This window comes from Microplitis mediator, chromosome 3 (genome assembly GCF_029852145.1).
Source record: "Microplitis mediator isolate UGA2020A chromosome 3, iyMicMedi2.1, whole genome shotgun sequence".
NCBI classification, from domain to species: domain Eukaryota; kingdom Metazoa; phylum Arthropoda; class Insecta; order Hymenoptera; family Braconidae; genus Microplitis; species Microplitis mediator.
In genome coordinates, this window is record NC_079971.1 from 9,639,960 (window position 1) to 9,655,249 (window position 15,290).

At 30.5% G+C, this 15,290-nt stretch overlaps 1 protein-coding gene across 1 annotated transcript; it reads left to right on the forward strand.

Moving 5' to 3' along the window:
* Positions 1-4,698: 4,698 nt before the first annotated feature.
* Positions 4,699-15,282, forward strand: LOC130666048 (DNA replication factor Cdt1). Its single transcript, XM_057466700.1, has 6 exons — positions 4,699-5,726; positions 5,800-6,046; positions 6,157-6,505; positions 6,583-6,765; positions 7,142-7,389; positions 14,393-15,282. The coding sequence occupies exons 1-6, from the start codon at positions 4,972-4,974 to the stop codon at positions 14,756-14,758; spliced, it is 2,148 nt and encodes a 715-aa protein (XP_057322683.1). The 5' UTR covers positions 4,699-4,971; the 3' UTR covers positions 14,759-15,282.
* Positions 15,283-15,290: the final 8 nt, after the last annotated feature.

Below are 15,290 nucleotides of genomic sequence, written 5' to 3' on the forward strand. Positions count from 1 at the left end.
AATTTTTTTGCAAAAAAAGCCATTTTTTCAGAATTTTGACCTATATGACCAGTTTTTAGAACGCCATCTATAAATTAACCAAGTTAAACCATTAGAAATATTGAAAAACTCGTCAAAGAACATGACCCAATTAGTTAAAAGTCTCAAAAACATTTACACATCTTGTCTGGCCGGGTTTTTCAGCGTGGGGTAATGAGTTACCCCATGTGGCCGTTATGAGGCCTGAGGGAGGTGTGGCCGTTAAGGGTTAATAATCACAATTGTAATTTTTTTGATTAAAAAATACACCACAGTATTCGAAAACTAAAACATGTAATAAAAGAGTGTTTGAAAAAAAAAAAAAAAAAAAAACATTGAATAAAAATTTTCGGTAAAAGTTTCTTTTAGATATAAAAATACGCCTGTGAAAATTAGAGCACTTAAGATAGTTGTCGGGTGATGGGCATAGTGTCAGAAAGTTCTAAAATTTTTTATACTTATTAACAGGGGTTATCAGATATTTTCGGCTGGGTTTTTTCCAGAAACAAAATCTCTCAATACAAAACAGACCGCACTTTGGTGCATTACTGTCTAATCTAGCGAAGTGCGCTTTAATTGATTCATGATATTCGTTTGTTTAAGAGAAAAACTCGGCCGAAGTTTCCATTTACTGTACAAGTGCAACAAAGATAGTACTGTTCATAGACTTGAGTGTAATAGAGAGAAAAGTGCAAACCCCTGTTGAGAGTATTAAGATACAATTACCATTAAAATTTGAAGTCGATTGACCGTCTCTAATTTGAAATGTTTATAATCAAAGTTCGTATCATTAACATTGCAAGCAATGAGGAGTATGCGTTTAAAATCGCTCTCATGATTCTAATAAAAAAACTAACAGTCAGAAACTTTTGAAAAACTAACAGAAAATTAATGAGTTGTCCTGAATTTATTTAAAAAAAAAAATAGAATATTCACCATCTCATTGTTGAGATATAGCAACGAAAAGTTCAATAATAAATGAAAAAATATACATGTCGGTGAATTGGAAAAAAACAATTTGACAACGCTGTACGCGAGTACACATAGTATTATTTGAGCGGTAAATTTAAACATATACTCAGTACACTATACAGCAACTGGCAGAGCATATGCGACGTTGTCAAATTTTAATTTAAGAAAATGTTCAATAGTATTTGTGTATACATATTTATAAGGAGTGTGTAGGTAAACTTATCGCGGGTACAGTATCAAACAAAAGCTATGTCTCATTTCAACTACCACCGAACCTACTCTTACCGCGTTTATGGCTCATAACTTTTTGACAATATTGTAGCTGGACAACTACCTTAACATTAACATTAAAAGGTTCCACATCGCACTTTTCTATTTTCCATAAGAATAACATTGAAAAAATTTTTTTTGCGTCTTCTAATGTTTATAATTAGCTAACAATGCATCGTAGAAAAAATCTTCAGAATATTTGAACGATTCGACCTTTCAAAACTACTAATTTATGAATAATGAATAAAGTATGAATAATAAAATGATTTATAATTATCCATTTTCCAAAACAAAATAAATTCCATTATCTGTTTTTCAAAAGCTTAAAATACTCTTAATTACCCATTTTTAAAAAAAATAAAAGATGAAATACTTTTACATCCCCTAGCGGCTTGGGTGCCACTGCCGAAACTCTGAAAAAACTCGGGGTACCGATGGAGTTTAGGCAGTGTTTTGATAGTGGAAACGCGGAGTGTTGTGTGCAGTTGCGTCACGAGATTCTGCAGGCAGTTTGTCGCAGTTTTCGTGGAGTATTGCCAGTGTTTTCACATACACAGAAAAAAAAATTAACTTGGTTCAAGTAAATTATTTTCTTTAAAATGTTATTCTTGTTTCGAAACATCTAAACTTCTCAATTCAAAAAAATTTCAATCGAATAAATAAATTATTACTCTTCAATGGAGGAATACTGCCGGTTTTTTCCCGTAGTGAAAACTTACATATTTTCTCGTGTTCTCGCGAAGTATCAACAGAGTATTGTCAGTGTTCTCTCGGAGCATCCACGGAGTATTTCTGGTATTTTTACGAAGTATCCTCGGAGTATTCACGGAGTATTGCTGTTTTTTTTTAACTTCCCGCTCAGAAAATTGTAAATTTTCGAAAATTCGGGAAGTTATTGTTTTCACCCCGATTTTCGAAAATCGAGTTTTGATCAGATTCCCACGTCTTGAGGCCCTATCAGGTTACCTTAATAGCTACTTTAGCTTGAAATTGACAGTAATTTGATGTTGAAATTACCTGAAATCTGCTGCCCGAATTTGCTGACAATTTCATAGCAAAAGTTGTAAAGAAAAATTTGCGGTTAATTTTTTTTTAAATTAGAGGTCGCTTTTTGTGATAAAATAAGGTCGGTAATGTTATTTGTTACCATTTCAGAAGGTAAGCAAATTTATACAAAAAAATGTCTTCAATTTGACGGTAAGAAAATATTTCACAATTTTTCAAGTCAAATTGACATTAAATTGACATAAAATTTGCCTGAAAATTGAAAACAATTTTTTTCTAGTCAACTTTTGAAGTGAATTTGCATTCTAATTCGGGTAGAAAATTAAAGTCAAATTGAATAGCAAGTTGCGTACAAACTGTCGTAAAAAAACGGGAAAGTCCGAAGTTGACGGAAATTTGACAAAAAATTCAAGAAAACTTTTGTAAAGTAAATTTTTGCTAAAGCAAACTGTGCTATCAGAGACTTTGCTGAGCAAGGTGTGGCTATCAGGGTGTCTAAAACCCTGATAGCACGAGTTGCTTCTCAAAAAGTTGGTATTCAGTCGTTTGCGACCAATTTGATGACAAGTTGTCGACAACTCTAGCTTTTGCATTTACGTTTACGTTAAAATGTATTGGGAACCTTAGAATGGGCGTGGCTTAGATATTAGTCATCTGGTGGCCAAAAAATAAACTAATCAAAGTAGGCTGCTCTGAATGTTTACTATATAAAATCAACTGGCTTATTTATGTTTTGATAATTTATTTAAATTATTACAAGTGTTAAAGATTATTACAGTAAATAATGCGTGCTTCAATTCAAGACATTTGTCAATTAGTTAGTGGAACACCTCAAAGTAAAAATTTTACCGGCGATGAAGTATAATAAATCACGGACACTTGTTGAACTTTGGTAAGGTAGTGAGGACAATAATTATTTAAAAGTTATTACTTTTTGTCTTCAATCATTAGGTATTCGAGATGATCCGGAAAAAATAAATAGTCAAGTTCTCAAAGGTGGAAGGATCGTGGGTATGAGTCAGTGTGAGCAGACGTACAATAATTATTGTACACGTACCATAATTTGATGAATTATACAATCCTCAATCCTAAATGTACAATCCAATGAAAAATACAATAATTTCTAATGATCGCTATGCTTACGCTAATAAAATTATTTCAAAAAAATCTTGATTAAGTCCTATGTATTTTCCCGCCACGTATCGATAGTAATTATTTCTTATTATGGTTAAAAGATAGCCTGCCAGTAGTATTTTATGACATCAGCCAATGACATCATGATAAAATGTTAAAATGTTAAAAATTGAAATGATATCAAATTTTCACTTGTTTTTATAGTAAAAATAAAGCAGATCGTTCAGATAAAAGTTCAAATTAATTAGAAGTAATGTCATTAATTTTACTTTAATTTTTCAATTGAATTTCGCGTCACATGTCGTCCAAATAAGATGTCAAGTTTAAATAAAAAAAATTTCTAACTTTTGTAAGAAATGTCGCTAATTAATTTCAGAATTTATTGAGAGTAAGTATTTAGGGTAATAGTTATACTATATCCTTAGTAAATAACGTAATTAAAAGAAAATAAGAAATAAATTTAAAATGTACAATAATTTTACTGAAAGTACAATAATTTTACGCCCCTGATACAATAATAATGTTTCACTCGTCTGCCAACACTGGTATGAGTTTTCCTTGTTAAGTTGGTTGGATGGTTCATGTAAGCACGTGGTAGCAAAACTGTTTTATTTATGTCAGCAATCATCAAAACGGTCGAATTTATCTTCATGAATTATTTTATTTTTCAAAGTAACCACGTTTGCAATTTTTCGACGAAAATTAAAAAATCAACACTGTCATTATTAGAAGCACGACTTTTACAACTATACAAACAACCCTGCTTAAAAAATCCGATAGATTCTTATAGCTGTATGTATAAGGACCTATACTTGACTATAGCACTTCTCATAGAACTCATTCATTCTTATAAAATTTCTATAGGAATTTATGGGAATCGAATGGATTCTATAAGAGATTTTCTTAACAGGGAATATATATTAATTTTACTTGTTTTTGATGTAAATTCCATGTTTATAAATTAGACATTTTTTTTTAATTGAACGAAAACAATTTTTTAATTCATAGAAACACAACAATTTTAGAGACAATTAAGTATTTATTATTTATATTAGGTGATGGACGTATAGACACATGTAAAAATTCATGATTTAGCCTACTTTGAGTAGTTATAGCTTTAGCCACCAGTTGGCGTATCAGAATTCTAAGTTTCCCTATAGCAAGTTGTATATAAATTGTCGTCAAAAGCGGAAAAGTCCGAAGTTGACGGAAATTTGACGGAAAATTCAAGGAAACTTTTGTAAGTAAACTTTTGCGAAAGCTAACTGTACTATTAGGGTTCTTTCTAAGTTCACTTTTTCGTTAGAACAACTTTAATCTTCTGAGCAGCTTTGGTCGTTATTTTCTCCCGCGTGAATCGGCTCCAAAAGAAGGTTATTTGATGAGTAGTGAAAAAGTTCATAAACAAGGTTAACTCTAGCAATTAAAACACAATCATTCACAATATTATATCCATATTGACAATGTTAAAATTGTTCCTCTTATGTAATTAAATTAATGTGTATGTATTAAAAACAACTAATTATAATTATTTATCATCGCGCTGCAATCGTATATACCAGTATATAAGTAATGTCGCAGCCGTCAGTAACGGCATATTTTAACTCGCGAAAACGACAGGCAACTGATGAGTTGAAAAACAAGGCCAAAGTGCTCATCTTAGATCGTGATAGAATGAAAATAACACGAACAACTGATAAAATTGATGTGAATATCAGACTGGATAATGAACCTCAGACAGATTTTGTTGATCAAATACAAGACTGTGCTCGTAAACAGATTTATGTTTGTATCAATGAAAACAAAAAAGATGGTACAGAAAAAGTTAACTCAGCAGTACGTAACATTCAATTCGATGGAACAACGATTTTACCAAAAACTCGACGTGTTTCTCGTACTCGTGTCAAAAGTAAAAAACCTATTGTTTCGGAAGGTGAGGTCGATATAATGAAAACTTTCTTGAAGATTACTCATGACAAACAAAATGTTGTTTTTAAAAAAAAAGGGTTACTTAGCCCAAAAAAAAATTTGACTCCTAAAGATTCTGTTGAGAAAATTGTCAGCAATCGGGAAATTTCTGAAAAACAAGTTACTCTTGAAGGTATCGTTCCAAAAACAACTTCTTTGACGGATCGAGCAACACATCAAAATTTAACTCTTGATGAAATTAAAAATCGTATCAATAAATCATCCAGATTGGCTGAATTGAAGAAACGTATTGATAATATTAACAAGTGCGAAAAAAAGCTGCATAACTTGCTGAATTCGGATGAACCATTACCACAGATAAAAAAATTCGAAAAAATTCAGTTGGAAGTACCTATTAGGTAATGCCCATTTGCATATGTACATGTAATTAATATTAATCGATGTATTTAATTTGTTTTATATGAATTTTAGCCCACAAAAGAGTTTAAAATCTCCATTAAAAACTCCTGTTAAGAAGATTGAGTTATCATCAACTGCTAGCCCTCAACGACGGCTTCTTTTTTCACCGAAAGAGTCAACACCGAGTCCAGTTAAATGCAGTCCTACTAAAGCTCCTGCTTATCAGAGATATCAATCTATTGGTCAAAGTGGAACCCCGGCTCTGCCTTTGCCATTTAGTTACAGATTTTTAGCTGAAACTTTCCGTTGCGTGGATTTGGTAAATTTATCAATCAATTTTAATAAGACATTAAATATCATCCAATTTTCTCCAAAATATTTTATTTTCTTTCATCTCTGTGATCAATATATTAATTAAAATTTTTACAGGCAGCATCGATGTTATTCAATCGAAAAGAAACTATTACGTTCAGAAAACTCAAACCACCTGTTCAGGAACTTCTCCGCCATAATTTGAGTCTGGAGCATTTATCTCAGATAAAAAGTATCTATCCTGATTCTTTTAATTTTAGTCAAGAAAAAATACGAAATTTCGGATCTACATCAAAGCAAGAAAAATATGAATTGGTAATAACACCAATCATTGAGAATATAACTAAAGACAACAACGGCAGGAATAGTCCTAATGGTGATAATATTTTAAAGATGGCATCTGATGTAATTATGGGACCAAGTGTTATTTTAGAACGACGCAGGAAGTTATATAATGCACTTTTAGGTAACGTAGAAACTCGAAGTATAATGAATAAATTTTATTAATATATATTAATTAAACCTTACTGATATACTTTCTAGAGAGGACTAAAATGCATCATGAAACATTTTTGTTGAGTTTGGAGAACCCACTTATCATTCCAAAAGAGAAAATAACTCGTTGGCATCCTGAATTCAATGTGGATAATTGTCCAAATATCGAGTTGGCAGAATTACCTCAACTACCTAACACTGAAAAAGCATCATCTGCTAAAGATGTCCTTGGTGAATATTATTTAATATTTAATTATTATATTTATATAACTGGCAGTCAACTTATACGTATGAAGTTTAAATATTGACAATATCGCGAGTCATTAATTGAACAAATTCATCAATGTTGAATGCTATAAATATAAGTGAGCATTAATGACTCATTCTTGTCAATATATATGTCCTAAAAATCATTCATTTCGTGCGTTATAATTTAACCATTTATTATTTTAATTTGAAAATTAAAAAAAATTCAAATTATTAAAAAATGTTATCACTTGTGAATGGATTTAATGTAACTTTAAGTAATGAGGAAGCTATTGCTCGAATACGTAAGTTTTTTAAGTAAGATATTTCAGTAATTCCTATATTATTTATTTATTTCTAGAGAGGGCCAAGACTTTATTCAATTGCAATACACGAATGGAGAAAGCTTTACAACGTCTGGCTGATGCAAAGATGACGTCAAAAAGTGATTTGTCACTTATAAAATATAGTGCCGATCAGCCTAATACTTCAAGTCCAATAACAGTCGAAGCTAAGACTCCGGGAACTACATCTATTACTTCAATGACGACTTCGAGCGATTTTACTAATCCTGCATTGAAAGGAATTCCTAAAGCTCTTCTTGAACGGGTATGTTGAAAAATATATTCTATACTATTTATTATAGAAGGTCAAGGTGAAAGTTTTTTACCTTCTATCGCTGTTTTTAAGATCCTTGAAGGTTTGTGTTATGATTATCTTGGTGACACTTATCTTGTGTTACATTTTCAACGAGACCGAGTACGTACGTCTTTCTCTAACTTTTCTGATCGTGCGAGAAAGGCGTAGGTTCGAGATCTCGTTGAGAATATAGCATAACCCAAGTCGAGTGTTGACAATACAAGCATGCTGGATTTTTCGTTTTAAAAACGTTTTAAAAACAATGTTTCTTATAACGATTGTTTTTAAATTTTATATGAGAGGAATTTAGCCATTCAAAGGAATAATGAATTTACATCTGAACATCTAAATGAATAGATCAGTTCATGCCCAACAAAAATTTTATTTATCCAACTTTTTTTAACGAAGAAACTTAGAAAGAGAACTTTGAAGTATGTTAAAGTTATTCAATAGACTATCCTCTTATCACCAGTGCACTGTTTTTCCCTATTTAAGTGCTGTAATAAATTTTTGGAGATGATTTAAGTTTACCGAAACCCGGATTTTTAACTTGGCGATAATAGAGCACTCCGTTTCGCGTTCAAGGTGTGCAGAATGGCCATTCGCCATCCAAAATGGAAGTAGATTTTCCATTATTTATTTATTTTGAAGTTGTAAGATGAAATTAAATTAAAAGTCAATATTTTTTTTAAACATGTCATGAATTTTCAGTTTGAAAACTGTTGAAGATAAAATTATGGAGTTGTGGCCATAACATAGAAAATCGTGTAAATTCAAACCTTTCATAAAATTAAAAAAATTATCGTAAAACATACATGAAAAAAAAAAAAAAAAAAAATGTTGGAAAATCCAAAACTGCACATCTCAATCGCTCATGATAATTATTAACATTTTATTTTTTTATGATTACTTTGATTATATTATTATAATTTTCGTATTTGGATTATCTTTTTACAATATTGATTATTATTTAACTTTCAATTTATTAATTTTATGTTTTACTTTTAGTTTCATATTTTTCTTTCAGTTTTATTTTATGATTTAAAAATTTTTTTTAAGGGCATAGCCGGATAAGCATGCTAAATCGGCTCCCACGGAGTTTTCTCTCGGCACTTCGGGGGTTGATTTGGTACCAAATAAAAAAATTCAGTCAGAATTTCAGCTCTTAATCTCAAATAGTTTTCGAGTTATTAAAAATAAACCTATTTTTCGAGTTTTATTTTTTTTTTTTATAGTAAAATTTGGAATTAATAAATGGCGATTTTTTCCTAAATACTTACAACTAAAAGTCATGAAAAAACACTTATGTTGTGATTCCCCAATTGAAAGCCGATTTTTAACAAAAGAAAGAAAACTAAAATCATTTTTTTGACTGCGTTTTTGAAAACATGCAATCACCAAATTTTGTCAGAAGACGTCTCTTACGCTCGCCTGTACTCCTTGTAATTTTTTCAATTTTTTCGGTTTGGTGCAACATTATAAAAAAATTAAAAACTGATATTTTTTGATGTGCGCTGTTAAAGTCAATTAAAAATATTATTTAACTGTGAGACATTCAAGAGATATTACACGACTGAATAATTCATTTTTTGCATAACGCACACCAAGTAAATTCAAGTATTTTTTTTTAAACTTCCCCTGAGAAAATTTAAAATTAAAAAAAAAAATCTAGGCATCGGTTGGCCCTGCGGACTAGCCCCAAAACTTCCCGCTGTTTTTGGCTCCAGGAACATTAGCGTGAATACATTTTCGAGCTCTTCGAGCTCGAAAATATTTTTGCATGTGATTGTTTTTTTCTGAACTTTTCAAGCTGAAACAAGTTGCATTTTATGTTGAAGTTTGAAAATTTATGAATCGAAAATCATCAACAAACAAGCGTTTTTTCAATTTTTATTCCCAATTACGTCCAATAAAGTAAATGTACCAAGACAGAAATCAATGTCATCGATCAAAATAAAGATTTAAATGAGTTTTGACTCAGATCAGAGCGACAATATATAAAGTATCCGAGGAAAATCTTAGAAACGGTGTTTTTTCAATTTTTTTGTTAATAATATCATTTAAACTAAAGAATTGTTGCATAACATTATGTGGTGATCGAGAAAAAACATAAAGACGTAGAGCTCGTAAGATTTTTGGGCTATTTGGTAAATTATATTCTGAGTTATCCGGGAAAAACAAGATATATAACTTTTTCGGTTGCCAGAGAGACAACCATCTCAATCGGTTAATTCATTAAAAATACATAGAGAGTTTATATCCATACGCACATACATACACTGAAAAAAATATTTTGCTATCATAACAAAAATCAAGACTACGCAGCTATTTGTTATGATAACATAACTATCTTGTTTAACGCAATGAAGTGACATTTGTTGTGGTAAGTAAAGTGAAGTTGCTGTTGTAACAAATGATATGTGTTGAGGAAAAATTTTTCGAACACGCATAGAATTCTGTGCTTTAATTAGGTGAACGGTATCATTAAAAATTTATCACGAGTTTTTTATTTTTGACATAAATTGCGTTTGTAAATTATGGTTAAAATATTAAACGCTATTTATTTTGAAAAATATACCAATATGTCTAAGTATAGCTAAAGGCGCCCTGAAGAAGTGATTTTTTTGACTCAAGAGAATATATCAAGAAGCGATAATATCTTAGGTGAAGTAAAATTTTCCCGAGTCAAGAAATTTTTCTTATCTTAGGAATTTCTTTCTGTTCTAAAACAACTCAAATCTATCTGAAAAATTCCTGGTTCCAGTAAACTTTTTTTTCCATCTAGTACATTGCTAAGGTTGATAGTCTGTATTGGACATAGTTGTGAACGTGATGCTTGGCCCAATTTGGACAGACAGTTATTTTCCAGATAACAATTGTGAAAAAAGTTTTTTGAGTTACTTTTTTACTTATTTACTAATTCTTGCTAAATTAGTAATTTTTAATGATATTGTTCACCTAATTACAGCACAAAATTCTATGCGTATTCGAAAAATTTTTCCGCAACACATATCATTTGTTACAACAGCAACTTCACTTTACTTACCACAACAAATGTCACTTCGTTGCGTTAACCAAGATAGTTTTGTTATCATAACAAATAGCTGCGTAGTCTTGATTTTTGTTATGATAGCAAATTTTTTTTTTCAGTGCACACACACACACACACACACACATGCATACAGATAATCAGACGTCATTCTGAAAATAGTCAGAATAGCTTCCTAGGACCTCAAAACGTCCACATCTGATGAAATTTCAATTTTCGAAAATCGGGGTAAAAACAATAACTACTCGAAATTTTCAAAAATCATCGATTTTCTTAGCGGGAAGTTAAAAAGGGGTTATTGGTTTTGATCCGATTTTCGAAAACCAAGTTTTCAACATCTCGACGTTTTGAGATTCTAGAAAGCTATTGCGACTATTTTCAAATGATGTCCAAGTGTACATACGGGTGTACGTACGTACGTATGTGTGTATGTAAATATTCTGTAATTTTTGAACGAATGAACCGATTTGGCTTTTTGAGATGGCGTTTGAAGCGGCTTATTAATTCCAACAGTTTGTGAGAAATTGAGCATGATCAGTACTATTCCTTTAAACATAGGAAAATTTAGATAAGCGATTTGGAGGTTGCGGACAATAGTAATTAAAGAGTAGGAGGAAGAATTACTCTTTCTATATTTATTATTTATTTATATCTTTTCAAAAATTACCAACTTAAACGTCTTTGAGCTTGTTCATGTTGCTTTTGATATTCGATCCATCTAGAAAGTAGATGTAAAATTGTGTCTCTTACATACCTTTTGATGAATCTTTTATCTAGCATGGCAGGTTTTATCCTTTTCGAACTTTGCAGCTTACTTGTCCTCTTCCTAAAGAAGTTCGTAGAATGGGCGCGGCTGGAGCTGTAAAATAGAATCTTATGTGCTACTTTCGAATGAAACTCACAAGGTTTAAGCTATCATCTTTGGTCTTTTTATTTAACTTTTCAATTACAATAGCTTTACTGTAATAGAGCTCATCACTATAACGTTTCATAATGTATAAACTTTTAAGATTAATTAACAAGTAAAAATGTATTTTTATAATAATATGCTTCCTTATTGATCTCGAAGGCTTCATGGCAGTTTTACATGTCTATTTACAACATCTCTACTCAAGGGAAATGGTTATAACTCTACTCATTTACTTCTTTACTCAGCCTCAACTCTACTCGAATATTTTTTAACTCAGCTTCAACTAGTATAACTCTACTCACAAAGAATTGCTACTTTATCGATAGTCCAATACGTGAGTAGAGTTATAGCTGAGTATAGTTGTTGCTGAGTTAAAAAATATTTGAGTAGAGTTAAGGCTGAGTACAGAAATAAATGAGTAGATTTATAACTATTTCTCTTGAGTAGAGATGTTGTGAGTAAATATTTAACACTGCCGGCTTCATTACGCAAAACTGAATTAACTCGAGATTGGATTACAAATGATATTTGATTTTGTATTACTATTTAATCGAGTAGAACAGATTTCAATGATTTTTACAGCGAATTCGATCCGAGATACTTTAATCGTTTCTAACCGAAATTTTATCTTATGTTTAAGAATTCCTAATTGATATTTTTGATGTAGTTATTGACGTTTTGACGATTGTGCGGATTCCTGTAGTAAGAATTAAAAATTTTATGAAGATAAGATTAAAAATGTCTTACTGACTTTATGATGCCTAGGGCAGATTCCTGCAAATAGACCACGAAATTAATGACGTTTGTTGGAGGATGGTAGGATTTCAGATCTAGAGATCTGATACTCGTTTAAGACCCTGAGCCATAGTGTTTAGGCTTTTTATACACTTTATTTGATGGTTGATGGAAAAAATTAGATTATTGTTATTGGTGGAAAATGACGACAAGCTTTGTTTATTCGTCAATCATTATTGAACTAATCCTCCTGCTAATTTTATACGCATATGAGACTGTGTCAAAATAAGCTTTTTTTTTTCTTTTTGATTAAACGTATCTTAAAAGTTTCTTCAATATAAAAAAAAAATTCTTCTAAAGTTTGAGCTCAATATCTCAAAAATTGAGCTGGGCAAAGGGGGGTCTCGTTTCCCATTTAAATAAGATTGTAAAATTTAATTTTTTTTTTATTATTAAAATAACTACACGAAGAATTTTTTTAAATTTTGCTCTCGACTATCTTATAGGAAATTTAATTCTCTACAAAATTGTCTAGGTCCATTTTTCTTCTAAACTCAACAGAAACGAAGTTACAGAAGGCCGAATAGAAGGAAAAAAATAATGAATTAATAACGGAAATAAATTTATTCTTTTAACTTATTAATTAATTAACTCAATATGCTTCATGATTCATCAAAAATATTTGAATTAAACACTATTTCGAATTAATAACAAAACAGAATTTACAATAAAACAGAAATTAAGTATAATTCATTTCTGTTTTAATTATAATTATAATTAATTTCTGTTTTATTGTAAATTCATTTCTGTTTTAATTATAACTATAATTAATTTCTGTTTTATTGTAAATTCTGTTTTGTTATTAATTCGAAATAATGTTGAATTCAAAAATTTTTGACGAATAATGAAGTATATTGAGTTAATTAATTGATAAGTTAAAATAATAAATTTTTTTCTATTATTAATTATTTTATTCCTCCTATTCGGCCTTCTGTAACTTCGGTTCTGTTGAGTTAAGAAAAAAAATGGACATAGACAATTTTGTAGAGAATTAAATTTGCTATAAGATAGTCGAGAGCAAAATTAAAAAAAATTCTTCGTGTAGTTATTTTAAAAATAAAAAAAAATAAAATTTTACAGTGTTATTTAAATGGAAAACGAGACCCCCTTTGTGCCAGCTCAATTTTTGAGATATTGAGTTCAAACTTTAGGAGAATTTTTTTTTATATTGAAGAAACTTTTAAGATACGTTTAATCAAAAAAAAAAATCGGTCTATCGGTTAATCCTGCGGGCCAGCCCCAAAACTTTCCGCTGTTTTCGAGCTCAAGAACCTCGAAAACATTATTGTGAATACATTTTCGAGCTCTTCGAGCTCGCAAATACTTTTGTATGCCATTGTTTTGTAAAAAACCATTTTTTAGCATTTCTTTCTCCCACGATATCTCGCGAACGAATTAACCGATTTTGATGGTTGAGGCGGCAATCGACGTGTTTTATCAAGTTCTAAAGCTGATCAAATTTTGAAATTGATTTATCCAGTCGTTTTTGAGAAATTTCAAAAAAACCAAAAAAAAATTTTTTTTCTAATTCTTTCGTCAACGGTTTCTTTTGAACGAATGAACCGATTTTGATGGTTGAGGTGGCATTCGATGCGACTTACAAAGTTTTAGAGCTGATTAGATTTTGGAATCAATCCATCGAGCAAATTAAAAGTTATCCAAATAAAACATTTTTGAAATATCTCCGAATGCACCTTACCGATTAAGCTCAAATTTTTACAGCTTCAAGATATTAACAAACCGCGTCGAATAACACCTCAAAGTTAAAAATCGGTTCATCCGTTCAAGAGTTATGAATATTTACATACATACGTACGTACACACATACATACACTCGGACATCATCGTGAAATTAGTCAGGATAGCTTGTTAGAACCTCAAAACGTCAAAATCTGATAGAAATTCGGTTTTTACAAATCGGACCGAAACCAATAACTTCCCGAATTTTTGAAAATTTTCAATTTTCTTAGCGGGAAGTTAAAAAAAAAAAAAACTTATTTTGACACAGTCTAACGCATATACGATATAAAAGCTGATGCTGCGGTTTCACGCGCTTTTGAAAAGAGGAGTTTAATACAATTATCTGTAAAATATAATAAAATAGATAAATTGATCGAACATAACAACGCTGTAGAAAATAATTTTAAGAAATATTAATAATGATAGTAAAAAATTAAACTTGATACTTTTGTGTGCTGATAAAATTATTTTATTTTTAGGTCCGTGCAAAACAAACTGCAAAAGCTTTAGAGGCAATGACACGTACTCCAACTGAAGAAAAAGAAGCCATAATTTATGCTAGACTTCCGGAGTTAGCAAAAATTCTAAGAAATATTTTTGTTGCTGAAAAAAAATGTGTACTTATTCTGGACTTTGTTATCGATAAGCTCGACAATTCTTATAGAACTAAACTAACATCCAAAGAGTTAGAAGATCATATAAGACTCATGTGTAAGTTACTTCCGACATGGGCAACTATTCATCACGTTCGACAGCAGGATTATCTTAAAATTGCAAAAGACGTTGATATCGCTAGAGTCGTGAAAAAATATGAAATAATAGCTAATGATAAACTCAAAACGTAGTAGGTGATCGGAACTATTTATTAATTTCAGCCAATTTTGTACACAATTATTAAAATAATTGATTTTCGTTGAAGACTTTTTTTTCAATTTTTTACTTAACAAAATTTAGCTATGTCAATTAAAAATTTATCATGTAATTGTTTGATGTCAATAATAAATTTAATGCAAATAATTATTTTGACTCTGTTATCAGAACGTGAGAAATCGTCTTAATTATACTAAAAATAATTTGAGTGGTGTCTCCGAGAATAATTTTCATTAAAATATTGAAAAAAATTTAAGAAAATTTTGGAGAATAATAAAAGAAAACCCTCATTTCTTGAGGCAAAACTATACGAAAAAAAATAAGGCTGGCTACCATGTCACAACGTAATTTAAGCAATGAAATAAATAAAAAATTTAGAATATTACTAGCCGCTGTAGAAGCAGGAGTGAGTATACTCTGTGCATGAACGAGTGTTATTCGTATAGGAACCAGTCCTATGATATACTATAATATAAACTATATAATATTGAAACCCGTATGGAAAAG

What these genes read in the sequence shown, in the direction of transcription:
- LOC130666048 (XM_057466700.1), top strand. Translation starts at nt 4,972, where the DNA reads ATGTCGCAGCCGTCAGTAACGGCATATTTTAACTCGCGAAAACGACAG. An exon ending in CTTTCCGTTGCGTGGATTTG is followed by an intron (nt 6,047 to 6,156) that starts GTAAATTTATCA and finishes AAATTTTTACAG; the next exon opens with GCAGCATCGATGTTATTCAA. An exon ending in GTTATATAATGCACTTTTAG is followed by an intron (nt 6,506 to 6,582) that starts GTAACGTAGAAA and finishes TATACTTTCTAG; the next exon opens with AGAGGACTAAAATGCATCAT.